The 22,749-nt window shown below is 42.2% G+C and overlaps 1 protein-coding gene across 2 annotated transcripts; it reads left to right on the plus strand.

Annotated features, from left to right (window-relative positions):
• Positions 1 to 21: 21 nt before the first annotated feature.
• On the plus strand, positions 22 to 8,168 carry MED18 (mediator complex subunit 18). Of its 2 annotated transcripts, none has more exons than XM_047792870.1 (3): positions 22 to 219; positions 784 to 925; positions 7,242 to 8,168. In XM_047792870.1, the coding sequence occupies exons 2-3, from the start codon at positions 853 to 855 to the stop codon at positions 7,793 to 7,795; spliced, it is 627 nt and encodes a 208-aa protein (XP_047648826.1). In that variant the 5' UTR covers positions 22 to 219; positions 784 to 852; the 3' UTR covers positions 7,796 to 8,168. The 2 variants fall into 2 exon arrangements, with proteins under 2 accessions (XP_047648826.1, XP_047648825.1); XM_047792869.1 differs by having other exon boundaries at positions 23 to 206.
• Positions 8,169 to 22,749: the final 14,581 nt, after the last annotated feature.

The raw sequence follows: 22,749 nt of genomic DNA on the forward strand, positions 1-22,749 counted from the left end.
GCACCCTTACGTCGCAGAGTGGTGATGTCAAGATTTGCGCGACGGAAACTTTTTGCCGGAAGTGGAGGAGAGAAAGTGTTGCACTCCACCGAGGGGTGGGGGTCTTCAAGTTCAGTGCTGGGGGCTAATTATCGCTAAAAAGCTCCGAGGTGCTCTGGTGGCTTCAGTTCCCTGCTTTGCCAGAAAAGGCTAGAACACGCGCGGAGGTGTGTTTTTGGTGTGAGTGAGCACGCGTCGATGGTGGGGTAGGAGGACCTCAATCGTCAGAAGAACTTCGCACTTCTGTCTGGCTCGCTTTCAAAGGCGTTTTGAACGCCTAGATTTTTGTCTGGTTTATCTCTGCCATGGACTTGCTCTGTATCCTTCCCTCCAACCCCCACCCAAAGTGTCAGTATCCTCATCTCAAAATTGAAGGGGAGTCACCTCTCAGTTCTTCTATTATTTCACGGCTATTGTGTCATCTGAGCCACAAAACCTTGGGGGTTAAATGTCGACCTCATTTTATAAGGAAGACATTGAATCCCAGGGTCAGAGGTCTGATGGCTTATTGCACAGGAAATTCTGAAACTGAAGGTTTCAGACCTTGAGACTGAAAGATTATAACTCCACGATCAGGCCTCCTTTGTGTATTTCTGTATCATCAATTCCTGAAACTGACTTATGGAAGTTGTTCAAAAAGTTCTGGATGAATGAATGAATCTTTTGATGTTAAGGCTAATGACCCAGGTAGATCTGGTGTCTCTCCATCTCTCTGATGTATTAACAAGCATAACTCTTTTCCAGGTGTGTCCTGTGCTTTATTTGACTGGGACTCTGAATCCGGTTCTGTTGCTTTCAACTTAAACAGATAGCATGGAGGCACCTCCAGTCACTATGATGCCTGTCACCGGGGGCACCATTAACATGATGGAGTACCTGCTGCAGGGTAAGTGAACTAGGGAGCTTAGATTACCTGATTTCCTCTTTTCTGTTCAGGTTCCATGGAGATGAAAGGCTAATATACAAAGGCTACATAATTTCTGGCACCTCTTTTTTTTTTTTTCAATTTGGCTTTAATTATGGTCACAAACATTAAACATTTTGAGCATAACATTTAGTAGTGTTAAATATGTTTGCATTGTCGTATAGCCAATCTCTAGAACTTTTTCATCTTGCAAAACTGAAACTCTGTACTCATTCTTCCTTTTCCCTCCCCCCAGCCCTTGGCAACAACTTTTCTACTTTCTTTTTTTTTTTTCCTTTTTTTCTTTTCTTTTCTGCTGAACCTACGGCATATAGAAGTTCCCAGGCCAGGGATCGAACCCACGCCACAGGAGCAGCTCTGGCAGCTACAATGACAACACAGGATGAGTAACCCACTGCACCACAGGAGAATTCCAAACCTTTCTACTTTCTGTTTCTAATTTTGACTACGTTAGATAACTTTATATGAGTGGAATCATATGGTATCTATCTTTTTATGACTGGTTTATTTCACTTAGTATAATGTCCTCAGCGTTTACCCGTGTTATCACACGGGACAGGATCTCCTTTCTAAAGGCTGAATAATGTTCTATAGTATGTATATACCACATTTTCTTTATCTGTTCTTCTGTTGTTGGACATTCAGGTTGCTTCCACCTCTTGGTTAACATGGATAATGCAGTGAACATGTGTATGCAAATATCTCTTCCAAGATCCTGCTTTGAATTCTTTTGGTTACATATCCAGAAGTGAAATTAATGGATCAGATGATAATTTTATGATACTATTATTAATTCTTGTAGATCAGGAAACAGAATTGAAGTAACTTGCCCAGATGAGAAAGCTCAAAACTCAGTGTAATGATTTTCAGGAGGCCTTATAATGTTTCGCAAAAAAGTTTAGACTTTGAATTATCCATTTAAGAACTTAATACGGAAGTTCCCGTCATGGTGCAGTGGTTAATGAATCCGACTAGGAACCATGAGGTTGCAGGTTCGATCCCTGGCCTTGCTCAGCGGGTTAAGGATCTGGCGTCACCATGAGCTGTGGTGTAGGTTGCAGACACGGCTCGGATCCCACCATTGCTGTGGCACTGACGTAGGCCGGCGGCTATAGCTCCTAGATTAGACCCCTAGCCTTCGAACTTCCATATGCTGGGGTGCGGCCCTAGAAAAGACAAAAAAAAAAACTTAATATGAACGAAGTAGGGTTATTAACTTTCATTCTTCCAGCTGTCCCTCCTTCAGTCTTTTCCATCTTAGTAAGTGCCTGTCATTCACCAGTTGCTCAAGCTATGAATTCAGGAATCAATCTCCATTTTTTTACTTTATTGTCACCTATAGCTTATCTCTAGTTCTGTTTATTTTACTTCCAAAATATATATTAAATATGTCTTTTCTCCACATGCAATGGCTTGGTTTATCATCTTTTGAACTATTTTAGTAATTTTGTGCTTATTGCATTGCTTCCACTTTTGATCATCTGTCTCTTCTCACACAATAGTTCAACATCTTTTTTTGGGGGGGGGGGGCTTTTCTAGGATCCTTAACCCACTGAGCGAGGCCAGCGATGGAACCCGCAACCTCATGCTTCCTAGTCAGATTCGTTAACCACTGCGCCACGATGGGAACTCCAGTTCAACATCTTTTTTAAAAAATGTTTTATTATTTAAAAATTCAAACACAAAGAAAATAGAGACTGATAGAATGAACACTCAATTTCTGTCATACTTTCTATTATTTTTTCATGTTTGCTTTATGCTTTCTTTTTTTCCTATCTTTAAATACAATTTCAGACTTCATAATATTTTACCTCCAAACACTTTCAGTATACAGCTCTGAAAAACAAGGGTTTTTCATAACCATAATACCATAATACCATCATAATACCATAATACCATAATCCTTCATAACCATAATACCATCATTTTCTAAAAAAACTAAAAAAAATTTTTTTTTTTTAGGGCCGGACCCACGGCATATGGAGGTTCCCAGGGTAGGGGTCGAATCAGAGCCGTAGCTGCCAGCCTACACCACAGCCACAGCAACACCAGATCCAAGCCACGTCTGCCACCTACACAGCTCATTGGCAACGCCAGATCCTTAATCCACTGAATGAGGCCAGGGATCAAACCCACATTCTCATGGACACTAGTCAGATTCGTTTCCATTGAGCCGCGATAGGAACTCCCAACAATTTATGTATTTTTTTGTTATTATTATTATTTTTAATATTTATTTCCCCAATACCCAACAATTTATTTTCAATGTCATCTAATATCTAGTCCATATTCAAAAGATTCCCCCATCTTGTCCCCAAACTGTGTTTGTATCCAGAATACAATCACATTTCACACATTACATTTGATAACTATGTCTCTTTTTTTTGGCCATGCCCATGGCATGTGGAAATTCCCAAGCCAGGGATCAACCCATGCCACCAGGCTGCAACTGTGGTTCGAGTTTGATGCCTGGCCCACGAACTTCCACATGCTGCTGATGCAGCCAAAAACAAAAAAAAGCAAAAAAATAACCTTTAGCATGGCTGTACATAAGGCCTGCATGTTATGGCCCATCCCAAATCCTCATTTCATTATCTTTTTCCTTCTCACTTACCACACTTCAGCCATACTCATACTCTTTCATTTCTTTGTATTTCTCAGGCTCTTTCCTGTCTCTGGGCCTTTGCACTTGGTGTTCCCTTTTTTCTAGCTCTTCAAATAGCCATCTCATTTTTATCCTTTAGGCTTCAGCTGTCATTCCCTTAGAGAGACATTCCCTGACTTCTCCATGCTCTCAGAGGTCTCCTCTACCTGTACCAGTTGCTCTCTGTACCCTATATCCCATCTCCCTTTTATTTCCTTGTATTTCTGTTTATTTGTTTACCTTTTTTTTGACCATGCCCTCAGCACGCCAAAGTTCAGGCCTGGGATCCAGCTCCAGCCACAGCAGTGAAAACTCTGGATCCTTAACCCATTGAGCCACCAGCGAACTCCTACCTACTTATTTTTTGCTTCCCCCACTAAAGTGTAATCTCCAAGAGGGCTGGGTCTCCTACTTCCTAGCATGTTGCCTGGCACAGCAGTTAGTGTATGTTGAATGAACCAGCACCTACAAAGCTGTTTAAATGTTTGAAGAAAGAAAAAACACGTTGAGTTATCAGCAGTGGAGAAAGAAAGATGCTGGGGAAGTCAATACAGGAGTTACCACTGTGGCTCAACGGGATCAGTGGTGTCTCTGGAGGGTTGGGATGTAGGTTCAGTCCCTAGCCTGGCACAGTGGGTTAAGGATCCAGTGTTGCCACAGCTGCAGCGTACATAAAACTGTGGCTCGGATCTGATCCCTGGCATGGGAACTCCATGCCATGGGGTCAGTTGAAAAAAAATTAAAATGAATATATAATTTATATATCAAAAAATAACTTAAAATAGGAGTAATAATGCTAAAAAATATATAAATCAGGAATGTGGAAAGACATTGGAGGGAGATATGCAATTTTATTTAGGGTGATCAGAATCGAGATCTCTAGGAATTCCCATTATGGCTCAGTGGGTTAAGAACCCAACATGGTGTCCATGAAGATGTAATTGATTCCTGGCCTCTCTCACTGGGTTAAGGATCCGGCATTGCCACAAGCTGTGGTGCAGGCCTGCAGCTACATCTCCTTTTTTTTTTTTTTTTTTTGTCTTTTCTAGGGCCCCTCCCACAGCATATGGAGGTTCCCAGGCTAGGGGTCTAATCAGACCTGTAGCCACTGGCCTACGCCACAGCCACAGCAACTCGGGATCCGAGCCGGGGTCTGCAACCTACACCACAGCTCACGGCAACGCCAGATCCTTAACCCACTGAGCAAGGCCAGGGACCGAACCCACAACCTCATGGTTCCTAGTCAGATTCCTTAACCACCGAGCCACGATGGGAACTCCTCTACTATATGGGGACTTCTATATGCTGCAGGTGCAGCTGTAAAAAGAAAGAAAAAAGGAAAAGAGATCTCTAATAAGGTGACATTTGAGCAAAGACCTAAATTGAGTGATGGGGTGAGACATGCAGGTGTCTGAGAGAACATTCCAAGTGTAGGGACTAAGGGAAGGGACTCTGAAGAGAAAAGCTTTTTGTCAAATACTTGGCATTTTCGAGAAATAGCAGGAAGATCACTGTGCTTGGAGAGAGTAATCTGGGAGATAGTAGAAGGAAATGATGTTGGGTGAGTAGCAGAGAACACAATATATAGGGCCCTATAGGCCGCAGTAAAGACTTTGGGGAGTTCCCGTTGTGGCTCAGCAAGTTGAGAACCCAACTAGTATCCATGAAGATGTGGATTTGATCCCTGGCTTAGCTCACTGGTTTAAGGATTAGGCATTCCTGCAAGCTGAGGCATAGGTCACACATGCAGCTCGGATCCTGTGTGGCTATGGCTGTGGCATAGGCTGGCAGCTGCAGCTCCGATTCAACCCTAGCCTGGGAACTTCCATATGCCACGAGTGTGGCCCTAAAAAGACCAAAAGAAAAAAGACTTTGGGATTTACTCTGAATGACATGGGATGCCATTAGAGGGTCTTGAGCAGAGAAGTGTCATTATCTGCCTCATGTCCTAAAAATCAATTGGCTGTTGTGTGGAGAAAAGAAGAAAGCAAGGATAGAAGCAGGATGTTGCAGAGACCAGGCAAGAAATGAAGGAGACTTGGACTAGGTAGCAATGATTAAGGGAGTGAGGAGAAGGGGTTGGATTCTGCATATATTTTAAAAATATGGATGGGATGTAGTATGTGGGAGAAAGAAAGGCGTCAAAGATGATAGTGTGGTTTCTGTTTGGGTAACTGGAAGCAGAGAGTTTCCTTTTACTATGATGAGAAAGACTGGAAGAAGGAGTAAGATTGTGGAGGAAAAATCAACAGGTTGCTATTAATATGTTAAGATGAAGATGTCTTTGGCATCCAAACGAAGAAGTTTAAGCAGGAGTTCCCGTTGTGGCGCAGTGGTTAACGAATCCGACTAGGAACCATGAGGTTGCGGGTTCAGTCCCTGCCCTTGCTCGGTGGGTTAACAATCCGGCGTTGCTGTGAGCTGCAGTGTAGGTTGCAGACGAGGCTCGGATCCCGCGTTGCTGTGGCTCTGGTGTAGGCAGGTGGCTACAGCTCTGATTAGACCCCCAGCCTGGGAAGCTCCATATGCCGTGGGAGCAGCCCAAGAAATAGCAAAAAGACCAAAAAAAAAAAAAAAAAGTTTAAGCAGACAGTTGGATTTGCATCTGTGAGATATAAATGTGGCAGTCCTCAGGGCATAAATGATGCTTAAACCATAGGGCTGAATTGGGTCACGGAGGGAGGAAGAGATTATTGATAGAGACGAGGACTGGGATTGAGTTCCAGGATCCTCCAATATTTAGGGAAGACGAGAAAGACCCAGCAAAATTGACTTAAAAGGAATGGTCTTTGAGTTAGCTGAAGAACCGAGAAAGTTGTGTCCCAGAGACCAAGGGAAGAACAGATTTGAGAACAGGTATAACAGCCATATGAAATGCTGTGAGGAGGATGAGTAAGATGAGAACAAAGATTAGTATATCTCCATGAAGCACTTCATTGTCTTTCACTTAAATATATTATATAAAAAGGAAAATTTGGGGGGAGTTCCCACCGTGGCTCAGCAATAATGAACCCAACTAGTATCCATGAGGATTCAGGTTCAATCAGGGGCCCTGCTCTGGTGGGTTAAGGATCCGGCGTTGCCGTGAGCTGTGATGTAGATTGCAGATGCGGCCGGGATCCTTTGTTGCTGTGGCTGTGGTGTAGGCCAGAAGTTGCAACTCCAATTCAACCCTTAGCCTGGGAACTTCTATATGCCACAGGTGCAGCCCTAAAACAACAACAACAACAACAACAAAGGAAAGTTTTTTCTATAAATGAAATGTTTTTGTTTAATGAGAATAGGAGATAATTTTTGAAATAAATGACAACAAAACAGTATTATTATTCTAGGTAGAGAGTGTTGTCTCTTAGAAGCTCTAAGCCCAAAGCCTGCTGGAGATCAGCATTGTTAGAGAATGTCTTTGGTACTAGTCTCCTACCAAATAAGACAATGCAACAATTTGAAAAAGGATTAACTTGTTATGTAATTCCTTGGTCATATAACCCTTCTAAAATCTCATATATGGGTACTGTGTTTTACAAAGCACGACACTAAACTGTTTTGGCTTTTCATTTAAGTTTTTTCCACCTTTTGCTGATTCCATCACCCAGAATGAAAGATAGAACTCAGTGGTGCTTTTCCCTTCTTTAGGAAGCGTTTTAGATCACAGCTTGGAAAGCCTCATCCACCGCCTTCGTGGTTTGTGTGACAACATGGAACCTGAGACTTTCCTTGACCATGAGATGGTATTCCTCCTTAAGGGCCAGCAAGCCAGTCCATTTGTTCTAAGGGCCCGGCGCTCTATGGATAGGACAGGGGCGCCCTGGCACCTGCGTTACCTGGGACAACCAGAAATGGGAGACAAGAACCGCCACGCCCTGGTGCGAAACTGCGTGGACATTGCCACATCTGAGAACCTCACTGACTTCCTGATGGAAATGGGCTTCCGCATGGACCATGAGTTTGTTGCCAAGGGACACTTGTTCCGTAAGGGCATCATGAAGATCGTTGTGTACAAGATCTTCCGCATCCTGGTGCCAGGGAACACAGACAGCACCGAGGCCTTGTCCCTCTCCTATCTTGTGGAACTAAGTGTTGTTGCACCAGCTGGGCAGGACATGGTCTCTGACGACATGAGGAACTTTGCAGAGCAGCTGAAACCTCTGGTTCACCTAGAGAAAATAGACCCAAAGAGGCTCATGTGACTCATGAATCTGTCCACCCCTGGGGCTTGTCTTCAGCTGTTACATAAAAGAAGGTGTTATAATTGCCCCCTCTCAACACTTCTAGCCAGGCATCCTTCCCTCGGGAAGGAGGACAGTGAGAACTTGGTTCTTTGCACTGTTTTCCTTATATGGGGGGTTCACTTTCGTGACAGCTTTCCTAAGTCAAAGGCTAAGGATCCCATGGAGAATCTATACAATCCCTCTGCATAAATGGGGATATAATCCTTCTGCATAAAAGGAGCTTCCGGGAAGAAAAATATCTTAATTGTTTTGCCATTTGTGTAAAAGGCAATAGAAATAGAGTGTGAAATAGAGGGTGAGTTTGTGTGGTAATAAAGGCTGTAGAGAGAAATGTCTGTCATTCTGATTCTTTACCCTATTGCCCTGCTAATTTGAGGTGGACTCACTTCCAACTGGAGCAAAAAATATGACACTTTTTTGGGGAGTTCCCGTCATGGCGCAGCAGAAACGAATCTGACTAGGAACCATGAGGTTGTGAGTTTGATCCCTGGCCTTGCTCCGTGGGTTAAAGATCTGGCATTTCCATGAGCTGTGGTGTAGGTCACAGATGCGGCTCGGATCCTGCGTTGCTGTGGTCATGGTGTAGGCCAGTGGCTATAGTTCCAATTCAACCCCTAGCCTCGGAACTTCCATATGCCACGGTGTGGCCCTAAAAAAAAGACACATACACAAAAAAGACACTTTTTTGTTTTAATTTTGATAGAGATAATGGCTTTTACTTTTTATAAAAGTTACACGTTTGTTGTTGAAAAAAATTTAAATACAAAAATAAAAGTAACCTGTAATCCAATTAGTCAAAGAGAGATACTATTTCTATCTTGTTTTATATCCATCTAGTCTTTATTTTTGGAAATTTATGTCTGAGATATATTTATTTTAGAAAAATATTCTGTATATACTGGTTTGTAATCTCCTTTTTTGTTTATTTATCATTAACATCCTTCTAAGACTTGAGGCTACAGTGTTCTTTTGATTTTTGTTTTTGTTTGCTTTTTAAATGTGGCATATGGAGGTTTCTAGACTGGGGGTCTAATTGGAGCTACAGTTGCTGGCACATGCCACAGCCACAGCAATGCAGGGTCCGAGCAGCATCTGCAACCTACACCACAGCTCACGGCAACACTGGATCCTTAACCCACTGAGCAAGGCCAGGGATTGAACCTGCAACCTCATGGTTACTAGTCAGATTCCTTTGCGCTGCACCATAACAGGAACTCCAGTGTTCTTTTGTTTAAAAAAAATTTTTTTTATTGTGTTCATACTGTGTGTCAGCGCTATCCTAGGTGTTTTCAATATGTTAGTTTATTTAATCCTCACAACAGACCCATTTTATAAACAGGAAAATTGAGGTTCGGAGGGAGTAATTAGCTTTCTCTGAGCTACACAGCTGCAAATTAGCAGAACTTGTATTTAAATATTGATAACTGTAATTACTGTTTGTATCCTATTATTTGGATTTTCCATAACTTAGTTGATTGCTTAATTTTGAGGTTTTTAGTTTTTTTGGGTTTTTTTTTTTTTTTTTGGTCTTTTTAGGGCTGCATCCACAGCATGTGGAGGTTCCCAGGCTAGGGGTCTAATCAGAGCTATTGTAGCCGCCGGCCTACACCACAGCCACAGCAACATGGGATCCAAGCCACATCTGCAACCTACACCACAGCCAGCTCACAGCAATGCCAGATCCTTGACCCACTCAGTGAGGCTAGGGATCAAACCGGCAACCTCTTGGTTCCTAGTCAGATTCGTTTCTGCTGCTCCCCGGAGGGAAATCCTGAAGTTTTTAGTTTCATCCCAATTTTTTGTTTATGTAAACTATCTTGTGATGCTGCTGCTTTTATTTATTTATTTATTTATTTATTTATTCATTGTCTTTTTTTTACCATTTTTTGGGCTGCTCCTGTGGCATATGGAGGTTCCCAGGCTCGGGGTCTAATTGGAGCTGTAGCCGACAGTCTACGCCAGAGCCACAGCAACGCGGGATCCGAGCCACATCTGCAACCTACACCACAGCTCATGGCAATGCCGGATCCTTAACCCACTGAGCAAGGCCAGGGATTGAACCCACAACCTCATGGTTCCTAGCTGGAATCGTTAACCACTGTGCCACAATGGGAACTCTGATGTTAGTGCTTTTAATCAAATTTTTGTTGTCACCTATGATGATTCTTTGGGATAAATTCTGAGTCAAAGAATATGCAGTATTTTAAGTCTTCCGGCATGCATTGCCAAATGCCTTCCAGAAATGTCCCAGTTCTCGCTCCCAGTTATCAATGAGGTTTCCAACATAGCTGCCAAAACTAGGTGTGACCATGAAAACTTGTTTTTCCCATTTGATGATAAATGGTGAGTAGGAGTTTTTTTTAACTTTTTTTTTTTTTTTTTTTTTTAAGGGCCGCACCCACAGCTTGTGGAAGTTCCCAGGCTAGGGGGCCAATCGGAGCTACAGCTGCTGGCCTACGCCACAGCCACAGCACCGTGGGAACTGAACTGTGTCTGCAACCTACACCACAGCTCAAGGCAATGCCAGATCCCCAATCCACAGAGCCCCAACCCAGTGAGGCCAGGGATCAAACCTGCATCTTTATGGATACTAGTAGGATTTGATTCCGTCACGCCACAATGGGAACTCCAAAACTTTTTTTTTTCGGTAGGGGTCGAATTGGAGCTGTAGCTGTCGGCCTACACCAGGGCCATAGCAACTTGGGATCCGAACCATGTCTGCAACCTACACCACAGCTCACGGCAATGCCGGATCCCTAACCCACTGAGCAAGGCCAGGGACCGAACCCGCAACCTCATGGTTCCTAATTGGATTCGTTAACCACTGCGCCACGACAGGAACTCCCAAAACTTTTTTTTTAATGGCTGCACCCAAGGCACGTGGAACTTCCTGGGCCAGGGTTCGAATCTGAGCCACAGCTGGGATCTGTGCCACAGCAATGTTGGATCCTTAACCCTCTGTGCTGGGCTGGGGATCAAATTGGTGCCTCTAGAGAGACAAGCTGGATTATTAACCCACTGTACTACAGTGGGAACTCCAGTGATAACTAGTTTTAATTTTCTTTTAAAAATATTCATCAATGAGGTTTAAATTTTCATGTTTATTAAAGGACATTTTTTTCTTGTGTGAATTCCCTTTTCCTTAGTGATTGTTCAGCTCTTCTTTATTAATTTGTAAACAGCTTTCATATAATTTCCCATTCATTGTTTGACTTTTAATTTAATGGATTTTTTTTTTTTTTTTTTGGCTGCACAAGTGTCCTGCAGAAGTTCCTGGGCCAGTGACTGAACCCACGCCACATATTGCAACCCAAGCCACATCAGTGACAACATTGGATCCTTAATCCGCCACCATGGAACTCCTAATTTAATGGATTTTTTTTTTTTTTGTCTTTTTGCTATTTCTTGGGCTGCTCCCTCGGCATATGGAGGTTCCCAGGCTAGGGGTCGAATCGGAGCTGTAGCCACCAGCCTACGCCAGAGCCACAGCAACGCAGAATCCGAGCCGCGTCTGCAACCTACACCACAGCTCACGGCAACGCCGGATCATTAACCCACTGAGCAAGGGCAGGGATCGAACCTGCAACCTCATGGTTCCTAGTCGGATTCATTAACCACTGCACCACGACGGGAACTCCCGGATTTTTTAAAATTAATTCTTAGTGGGATAAATATTGATCATTTCAATACTTAAAAAAATTGTTGTTGAAGTATAGTAGATTTACATTGTGTTAATTTCTGCTACACAACAAAGTGATTCAGTTATACATATACATGTGTGCTTTTTTTTTTTTTGCTTCTTAGGGCCATACCTGTCTGGATATATGCCCAGGAGTTGGATTGCTGGATCTTATGATAATCTATAGTCTTCTGAGGAACCTCTATCCTTAGTTTTCTAAGGAACCTGACTAGAATCCATGAGGATACAGATTTGATCCCTGGCTTTGCTCAGTAGGTTAAATGTTGACACAAGCTGTGGCATAGTTTGCAGATGAAGCTCAGATCTGGTGTTGCTGTGGCTATGGCGTAGGCTGGCAGCTACAGGTCTGATTTGACCCCTAGCCTGAGAAACTTCCATATGCTTCACGTACCACCCTAGAAATAAAAAATAAAATTGTCATTGGTTTTTTTTTTTTTAGGGCCACACCCATGGCATATGGAGGTTCCCAGGCTAGGGGTCTATTTGGAGCTTTTGCTGCCAGTCTACGCCACAGCCACAGCAACGCCAGATCTGAGCCGCATCTGTGATCTACACCACAGCTCATGGCAACGCCAGATCCTTAACCCACAGAGCAAGGCCAGGGATCAAACCCACAACCTCATGATTCCTAGTCAGATTTGTTTCCACTGCTCCACTACAGGAACTCCCTTGACTTTTTATTTTTTCGCTTTCTTGGGCAATGCTTGTGACATATGGAGTTTCCCAGGTTAGGGGTCAAATTGGATCTGCAGCTGCTGGCCTTCCCCACAGAACAGCAGCACAGGATCCAAGCCAATTCTGCAACCTACACCTCAGCTCACCGCAGTGCTGGATACTTAACCCACTGAGCAAGGCCAGGGATTGAACCCACATCCTCATGGATACTAGTCTGGCTCGTTACCACCAAGCCACAACGGGAACTCCTAAATTTTGACCTTTTAATTTGGGATCTTATTTAGAAAGTCTTTATTTACACCTGGGTAACAGATTTTCCTGTATTTGCTAATACTAGCTTTATAGTTTTACCTTTCACATTTAGGTCTTTAATCCATCTGGAGTCCCTCTTTAATGTTTCAAGTAAAAAGCCAGCTTTTTTCTCTGTGCAGTGAATTAGTTTGTCTATTACCATCTGGAAAAAAAATTGGAGTTCCCGTTGTGGCAAGTGGAAATGAATTCGACTAGTAACCATCTGTAAAAAAATCTTTCCAGTGCTTTGTGATGCAGTCTTTATCACTTATTAATTTCCCATGTGTATACTTTATTTCTAAGCTCCCCAATATAGGCCATTGGTCCTTTTGTTTCAGTGCCAGCAACACAATATTTTTATTACTGTGACTTTGTGGTAGAGCCAGTTCTACCAGTAGGGCTAGTCTCCCTAGTTTTATATCCCCCTAAAAATAGACTTAACTTTCATAGCCCTTTGTCCTTTCATATTCATTTTAGAGTCAGTTTTAGTTTCTCAACATTACTTCTGGAATTTTTATTGGAATTTCATTGAATGCATATAAATTAATTTGGAGGGGAAGTGACTTCTTTGCATGGAACACTCCCTTGCCAGACTTCTATGAGGCAGGCTTCCTTTTCCCCTTTCAGGTCTCTGCTGAAATGTCAGATAAGCCTTCCCTGACCATCCTAAATGAAGCAATACACTCACTCCTCATCACTCGTTCTTTATTTGATTTAATCTTTTTCATAGCATTTGTTACTATCCAACTTTAGATTATTTATTTACTTCTTCTCTATTAAAAATATAAGATTCATGAGATTAGGTGCTTTGTTTTGTTCTCTGCTCTATCCCTAGTACCCAAAACAATGCCTGGCCCATGGTAGCCAATCTGAATACTTGTTAAACAAATGAATATTACCTTTTGGTTTTTTGTTTGTTTGTTTGTTGTCTTTTTAGGCCTGCAGGTACAGTATATGGAAGTTCCCAGGATAGGAGTCAAATAGGAGCTGCCTACACCACAGCCACAGCAACACCAGATCTACACCGTGTCTTCAACCTACACTGCACCTCACAGCAAAGCCTATTTTCCATGTCTGTATCTCTGCTATACTTCCTAAAAAATTTCCTCAACTTTATTTTCCATTCTTTCCACTGGGCTCTGACTTATGCTTTCATGATTTTTCATGTCAAAGAACTTTTTTTCCTCTTCTGAATATTCTTTCCTGCTATTGTTTCATATATTCAGGTATCTTTTCCTTTATTTGAGGATATGCATGTTAGTTTTTAAAGTTTTCTTTTCTGGGCAGTGTCTCAGTTTCTTCTGTTTCTTTCTTCGGTTTGTTTTCAGCTCTTTCTTTCCTGTTAGAAGAAAGCCTTATGTCTGGTATTCCTTGGCTTTCAGCTCATGAATATATTGGGGAATTAGGAGTTTCCCTTGTGGTGCAGTGGGTTAAGAATCCAACTGCAGGAGTTCCTGTCATGGAGCAGTGGAAATGAATCTGACTAGGAACCATGAGATTTTGGGTTCAATCCTTGGCCTTGCTCAGTGGGTTGAGGAGTTAAGGATCCAGCGTTGCCATGAGCTGTGATGTAGGTCCCAGACGTGGCTCGGATCTGATGTTGCTGTGGCTGTGGTGTAGCTCTGTTTCAACCCCTAGCCTGAGATCCTCCATATGCCGCGGGTGTGGCCCTAAAAAAAAAAAAAAAAAAAATCTGACTTCAGTGGCTTGGGTTGCTGCAGAACTTTGGGTTTGATCCCAGGCCTGGCACAGTGGGTTAAAGGATCCAGCATTGCTGCCACCGTGCCATAGGTCACAGCTGTAGCTTGGATTCAATCCCTGACCTGGGAACTTCCATATGCCATGGGGTGACCATAAAAAAAAAATTTTTAAGTTAGAAAACTAAAAGCTTTTTGGAAACTCTTTGCATGAAGAGGAGAGTCATTGACCATGAAGTTAATTGTCTATGAACCAATGACCATGAGGAACGATTAACAGGAAGACCTCAATGCCATTTTATTTATTTATTTATTTTTATTTTTTCATGACACGCAGAATTCTTGGGGGCCAGAGATAGAACCTGCCACACAGCAGTGACCAGAGCCACTGCCGTGACAATGCCAGATCCTTAATCTGTTGAGGCACATGGAAACTCCAAAGTCACTATTTTTAGATCTTTCATATTGAGCTTTATTTCCCCCAAAGAAGAAGACTCATCTCCCCAGGAAGTAAAGGTTGGCTATCAGAATTCTGGGAGCAGAGTGTAGGAAGTCATCCTTTTTTGGTATGATGCCCTTAACTATGCCTAGTGGCTTGTTTTACTGCAGAGATTTTTTACACTCTCCAGTGAATAAACCGACATACTTCTGCTGAGATGGAGGAGGGGCAGTCACCTAGGAGGTACAATGAAGGAAGACAATTGGACTTCACTTAGTCCTTCTTCTTTTTCTTCTTCTTTTTTTTTTTTTTTTGTCATTTTAGGGCTATACCCTCAACATATGGAAGTCCCTAGGCTAGGGGTTGAATCAAAGCTACGACTGCTGGCCTACACCACAATCACAGCAACACGGGATCCGAGCCGCATCTGCAATCTACACCATAGCTCATGGCAACACCAGATCCTTAATCCACTGAGCAAGGCCAGGGATCAAACCCATGTCCTCCTGGATCCTAGTCAGGTTCATTAACCACTGAGCCACGAAGGGAACTTCTAACTTGTCCTTATTTTAACTGTTCTTCACCCCCACTTCCAGGGGTACCAGTGGTTAATTCCTGAATATATCCAGGCTGCTTCTCAGCTTTCTCCAGGTACTGGTCTAGGATTCAGCACCTATTAACATGCATTTATGTGCTTTCTCACCTGCAAATTCTTTTTTTCTTTTTTGTCTTTTTGCCATTTCTTGGGCCCCTCCCGAGGCATATGGAAGTTCCCAGGCTAGGGGTTGAATCGGAGCTGTAGCTGCCAGCCTATGCCAGAGCCACAGCAACGCGGGATCCGAGCCTCGTCTGCAACCTACACCACAGCTTACAGCAACGCCAGATCGTTAACCCACTGAGCAAGGGCAGGGATCGAACCCGCAACCTCATGGTTCCTAGTCGAATTGGTTAACCACTGCACCACCACGGGAACTCCTCACCTGCAAATTCTATTGTACTTATTACCCCTTCTTCCTTTCCTTATGCTTTAAAACAATCTTTTACTGAAGTTTTGGTGGGATGGGTCTGGGACGGGAGGAAGGAGAAAGGAAAATTACATGCATGAGAAATTATAGCCATTGTCTTTATCCAGAACTCTTTAGTTTTTTTTAAATAAGATTATACCAGTCATAGTCTACTATTTATGGACAGGAAAGTTACTTGGATTTTTCTGTGTTTCATCAGCAAAATGGAGAAAATGATGGTACCTACTTTACATTACTGAGAGGATTAAGCAAAATACAATACTTAGGAGTTCCCTTGTGGCACATCAGGTTGAGGACAGAGCATTGCCACTGCAGCCTCTCAGGTCACTGCTGTGGTGTGGGTTCAGTTCCTGGCCCAGGGATTTCCACATGCCATCGGTGCAGCAAAAAAAAAATAATAATAAATAAATAAATAAATTGTTTTTTAAGAGGTAAATTTTTTCCAGATTTTTTAAAATCTCTGGAATTGGAATGTTTAACACAAGGTCAAATATGTTGAGAACATTCAATAAACAATTATTTAGGTTCATTGAAATATGGTAATACAGGGAACACACTTTACAGAGTACTTGAAACAAGGTGTGCAGTAAATGTGGAAGACAGGATTATTCGTATGCACACTAAGCCACCTTTAACATTCCAAAACCTGCTTATTCTATTTAATTCAATCTTGCATCCCTTCTACATTAGGAGAAGGAGATCGACCTTACTCTCTTTGAAGTTATATGATGTTCTGTAGAATAGATGTCCCATTTAATCATTCCTCCCTGGAGAGACATTTATTTTTCAAACTTTTTCCTACAATACCAATAGTAAAGACTCATAATATATCCTCATACACTTGTGTTAGTATTTTCTATAAGATAAAGACCTAGGAATGGAATCACTCTATCACACTCATATGGAAAGTGTCGAATAGGAATTTCCAGAGTAAAAGAGGCACATGAGTAATTAATCAGGATCCTCATATAGGCAGAAAATCTGTAATTGTGGAAAGAAAACTAGACTTGAAGATAGATGATCTTAATCGCAACGGTAGGAGCTCCCGTCGTGGCACAGTGGTTAACGAATCTGACTAGGAACCATGAGGTTGCGAGTTCGATCCCTGGCCTTGCTCAGTGGGTTAACGATCCGGTGTTGCTGTGAGCTGTGGTGTATGTCGAAGACTCGGCTCGGATCCTGCGTTGCTGTGGCTCTGGCATAGGCCAGTGGCTACGGCTCCGATTCGATCCCTAGCCTTGGAATCTCCATATGCCGCAGGAGCAGCCCAAGAAAAGGCAATAAATAAATAAATAAATAAATAAATAAATAAATAAATAGCTAGCAATGGTAACTCATCTGGGAAAATACTGTTTGTTCTATCACTGATTCAAAAAGTTGTACTGAATCCTACCTAATCTGTGCCAGGTAGTGTTAGAGACTGAGGATACAGAGATGAGTAAGATGAGTAAATTTCTTGCCCTCAAGAAATTTATAGTAATCAGTAGGGAGATGGACACAGAAACAGATGCCATGTGCTCACTGTGTGACCTTGAGAAGTTGTTTAACCTGAATGTCTGTTTCTTTCCCTGTGAAATGGGCAATAGTCCTTATACCATAGGGTTGTTGTAAAGATTACATAAAATAATGTATGAGATGTGCCCTGTACCGGTGGCTGGCACATGGTGGGCACTCAATAAATGGAAGCTATTTTTATTGTTTTTGTGATAGGATGATTCTAATAAGAAATTTGTTACTGTTGCTGTGATAGAAGCTCATTTGTAAGTTTTAACTGAGTTGTTAAAAAGTTAATAATATAGCATATACAAAGTGGCACTAGGTAAATATTAGTTTCTTTTCTCGCCTTTTTATGTTCAGACAAGGGGTAAATAAGCAGATGGAAAGCAAACATCCATATGTTTGAACGCAACAGTGCAAACATTATATGTTTGAACACAACAATGATCTTCCTGGTCCATGTGTCACAGAGCCAATTCTGGGCACTTCCTTAGCTACATGGATTTCACCTCTGCCTGTATCTGAACATCTGGAAAGAGGCTGCACACCTCCCTGCCCACAACCACAAATAATCACCAACATAGGATGTTGATATGGCCCATGGCTGATGGCAACCTCCTGCAAGGGATTTTTTTTTTTTCTCCTAGTTTACAAAGCACAGCAGAGCTTGTACCCCATCCTTAATAGGGGTCACTTATTTGCTTGACACTGACTTTTATGAAATGGTTTCTTTCCCACTTAGATGTAAAACAAGAATTAAAGGAGGTATTTCTCTTTTTTTTTCTTTTTCTTTCTTTCCTTTTTTTTTTTTTTTTTTCCTCACCACAGTGTACAGCGGCTTGCTGTGGGTTCTCGGTTCCCAGACCAAGGACTAAACCCAGGCTGAAGCAGTGAAAGCACCAAGCCATAACCACTAGGCCACCAGGGAACTCCCAAGGAGGTATATCTTGATATGAAAAATTATCAGCTTTAGCTACTAATTAAATTTTAAGATAATTCTAGAGGCAAATTAAAGCAGATTTAAGTGATAGAAGAGTATAAATATTTGGGGTGGGTTCTCTATTTAGAGATTAATATTGTTTAATAACTAGACACATATTTTATTTTTTCCTCCCTGTTTCTTTACTTCCCTAGAGGGTTTTAAAAGCACTGATGTTTAGGAGTTCCCATTGTGGTTCAGCGGTAATGAACCTGACTGGTATCCATAAGGCCCCGCTCAGTGGGTTAAGGATCCGGCATTGCTGTGAGCTGTGATGTAGGTCACAGGCGTGGCATGGATCTAGCATTGCTGTGGCTTCGGCATAGGCTGGCAACTACAGCTCTGATTCAACCCCTAGCCTGGGAACCTCCATATGCCCCAGGTTTCAGCCCTAAATTTATAGAGAAAGAAAGAAAGGGAGTTCCCGTCGTGGCGCAGTGGTTAACGAATCCGACTAGGAACCATGAGGTTGCAGGTTCGGTCCCTGCCCTTGCTCAGTGGGTTAACGATCCGGCGTTGCTGTGAGCTGTGGTGTAGGTTGCAGACGCGGCTCGGATCCCGCGTTGCTGTGGCTCTGGTGTAGGCCGGTGGCTACAGCTCCGATTCAACCCCTAGCCTGGGAATCTCCATATGCCACGTGAGCGGCCCAAGAAATAGCAACAACAACAAAAGACAAAAAAAAAAAAAAAAAAAAAAGGGAAGGGAAGGAGGGAGGGAGGAAGAAGAAAGAAAGGAAGAAAGAAAGCACTGATGTTTATTTCTCTTCTCTGGTTGTGTGCCTGGCTATGAAGATTGTAACACATTCCCCTGGGTTTTTACAAGCTGACTTTCCTTGCAAAGATGGTTTGGTGCAATGATCTAGAGCCCATGTTTTGGAGTCAGGCAGACCAGGATTTGAATTCCAGCTCAGCTCTTTTATTTACTAGCTGTGGGATCTCAGGCAAAAATCTCTGAAGCACAGTTTGGTCATCTGTAAAATAGGCAATATTAGTAATAATAATTATCATTAGTAATGATACTAGCATTATATAATGAACATGGGTTAAAAGAGATAATATATGTAAATTCCTCAACACAGTCCCATGATACATTCTTCCAGTTTTTATTTAATGATCATGATCATTTTTATTTACATTAAGGTGCTTCATGCCCTGCTTGGCACATGGCTGACACTCAAAACTTGATAGCTATTATGATAAATTACCTGTGGTTTCTACCTGCCAGGCTTATGATTTTGTTCTTTAATTTTTTAATTTGTTAGTGAGTAACATGATCTTTAGCCCAGTACTTAGAAACTTTCCTCCTTGTCTCTGTAACTCTGACAATGCTTGGCACCATTCCTGGCCCATAGTAAGCATTCAGTACATCGCTGTTGAATCATATTCAATTGAACTGAACATCCATTCAGATATTAGCACAAGGGCTGTGTCACTAAATAGCTGTCATTCCAAAAAGGAGAGGCAGTGCTGACACAGACATGCTCACACAGTTTGTAAGCCATGATTTCGACTTCCTGAATTGCAGGCATCTCAGTTAATATTCCATTCCACTCACATGACCCTTCAAAGGAACAGACAGACTAATAGATATATCTAGTTTAGCAGCTAAGAGAATGAGCTTTGGTCTGGGTAGATCCAGACTTATATCCTGGCTCCAGCACTGTCCAGGGGGTCACTTACTTAATCTCTCTGAAAACCTCAGTTTTCTCATCTGTGAAAGGGGATAATCACATCCCCTTTCTCATCAGGTTATGGTGCGAATAGTGTCTTCCGTGTGCTATTCCCTTTTCCTGGAACAGTGCTCCCCTGTCCTGCACTCCTGTCTTTTCAGCTCGACTGTCACTTTTTCCAGAAAGCCTTCCCTGCTGCCCATGGTAGGTTGGGTTGACTGTTATACTCTCACTACAGAACCTGCCAATTACCCTTTGTAATTACTTCTTCAACTACTCACTTCCTTTCTGGATTGTGAACTCCCACAGGACAGGGATGGTGTCTGATTCACTCATTCCTTTGTCCCCAGTGCCTAGCAGTCCTTTGGTACATAATTTTGGGTGGACTCTATTTGTTAACTGAATGAAATGATGAGATAATATTGCATATAAACACAGAGGTTAACATTTAGCAAGCTCTCAATAAATGACATATATTATTGTCAACAACATGTTATTGGTGCTATGTTTCTTATTGTTTATTGGTGCTATATTGTTTATTAACCTTGAGAAAACTAATATAGAGAGAAAAGCAACAAATTAGAGACAGGTGTCATAATCCAGTTTTCTATCTCATTTGTTTTATGTCCTTGGCCAAATCTTTTTTTTTTCCACTTTTTAGGGGTGCACCTGTGGGCATATGGAAGTTCTCAAGCTAGGGGTCAAATTGGAGCTACAGCTGCCGGCCTACACCACAGCCACAGCAATGCAGGCTCAGAGCCATGTCTGTGACCTACACCACAGCTCATGGCAACGCTGGATCCTTAACCCCCTGAGTGAGGCCGGGGATCAAACCCATGTCTTCATGGATCCTAGTCGGGTTCGTTACCACTGAGCCACAACAGGAACTCCCCCAAATCTTTGTTCTTCTCATTTTTCCACTATTAAAATGAACATAAAATTTACCCTTGTGTCCAGCTTAGCTTGCTCCTTATACAGTCTTCCCCTTTCCAAACTATACCTGACAGGCTATCCTGTGTATGCCCAGAATTTCTAGGTAGGGATCCTATACTGCCCTAGTGCTCCTCTGCTTTCTCAGCTGCTTGCTGTTGACCCCTGGCCCGAGTCCATTCTGACCCTGTCTATCCCCTCAGTTTGTTACATCAATTGACTACCTCCCAGCTTCCAGCCTAGATCTACATTCATTTCATAATAAAGTCTAAAACCTTTAAGGTGCTAATTGGAGCCTCATCTTCTTCCCACCTTCCCCTTCGCTGTGCTCCAGCCACCAGGATTTCCTGAAGTTTCCTGGAGACACTAATCTCCCTAATTCAAGGCCTTTGGACCTGCCAGTCCCTCTGCTGGGAACATCGTTCCCTACTCTATCAAGCTCACTTCTACTCAACCTTCATATTTCAGCTTTAACATCACTTCTTTAAGGAGCATTCTATGCTTCCCATGGAAGAAATTAGATTTCTTTGTTATATGTTATATTCCTTGTAGATCTGATGTGATATGTTGTCAGAGCTTCACATTATAAAAGAGAAATCAAGACCCTAAACTTAAATGTGAAATTTCTGTCTGGCAAGCAATTTAAAAATTGTAAAACACTGTGGGCCAAATCAAAACACCTGTAGGTTAGTGACTGCCTGTAGCCTGTTTGCAACCTGAGCTGTTCAACCTTTGGCTATACTTGGTAACTATTCCTGTGTTAATCATCACTCTATTAACTGTCCACTCTGTGCTAGGCACTGTGGTTGGTGCTTTACTTTACGTAGATGATTTCATGTAATACCCCAAACCCCCTGTGAGGTCAAATAAGGTTCAGACAGGTTAAGGCACTTGCCCAAGTTCACAGGCCATAAGTCATGGAGCCAGGTGTCAAAAGTCTTTTCACTCACTACTGTGTGTCTGGGCACAATCTGTCAGTTTAGAATGGGAGAGACTTCTGAAGTTTTCCCAATGACAACTATTAATATTTACCCTGTATTCCCTATGTATCAGGCATTGTGCTAAGTACTCTACATGATCTGATTCAATTCTCACATCTGTTCAATGGAGCTGCTGTTAGCATCTGTGTATTATAGCTGAGGAAACTGAGGTATAGAACAGGTATCTGATTATCCAAGGTTAAGTCAGGATTCAAGCCTAGACAATATGATCCCACAGTCCCTACACTAAGGAACTCCTATCACCAGTTTGGGTTTTTGGCAGAGTAGTAGGCTTATGGGCAAGGGGAAAATTTTATAAGTCCTTATTTCTCCAATCCTCATCCCCAAAGAGGATTTAATACGATCCCTGTGGGTTATTTCTATGAACCTGCTGTTGAGAGATGTGGCCTGCAGGTGGCAGCAACATTCAGTCTCAGTTTTGCAATGATCAGTGCAAAGGTGAGGACGCTGTCTAGAGCAAGTCATTCATTTGCATGTCGTTCTCTGATTGGCCCAGTTAATTCTTTGCAAGTTAATTGGACTTGGTTCTCAGCCCACTGAGGACTGCCAGGCTTTTGGAGCCCTTTACAGTTGTAAAAGAAAAGATCCCTGATTTGAAACCATGGTGAAGTCATTCAGTCCCACAACCAATGTGATTTTCAACTGTGTTAGATAGAGCCATGTTTCCATGATCCCCAACTCTTTTCGATATCTTAGCTTTAAAAAAAAAGTTCCCTATTTTATTGTTGCTTTTAAAGTACAGTAATGTGTACATTTAAGGAAAAATTCAGTAGCACAAAAGGGTACACAATGTAGCATCAATTTATCATGTTCAAAAAGCTTATATCTTCTTCTGGGTATAGACTATAGATATAAGGGTATATGCACATATCCTTTAAAAAATAAATGATAACTTGAAACTATAAACTTCTAGAAGAAAATTTGGGGGAACTTTTTGTGATTTCCCATTAGGCAAAGATTTCTTAAATATGACATGATTCACAAGAGAAAAAAATGGACAAATTGGACT

This window comes from Phacochoerus africanus, chromosome 8, assembly GCF_016906955.1.
Source record: "Phacochoerus africanus isolate WHEZ1 chromosome 8, ROS_Pafr_v1, whole genome shotgun sequence".
Classification (NCBI taxonomy): Eukaryota; Metazoa; Chordata; class Mammalia; order Artiodactyla; family Suidae; genus Phacochoerus; species Phacochoerus africanus.

Bases quoted from the DNA above. Each gene is read 5' to 3' on its own strand.
- MED18 (XM_047792870.1), top strand. From the start codon at position 853: ATGGAGGCACCTCCAGTCACTATGATGCCTGTCACCGGGGGCACCATT. The intron at 926-7,241 runs GTAAGTGAACTA...TCCCTTCTTTAG, and splicing joins GATGGAGTACCTGCTGCAGG to GAAGCGTTTTAGATCACAGC.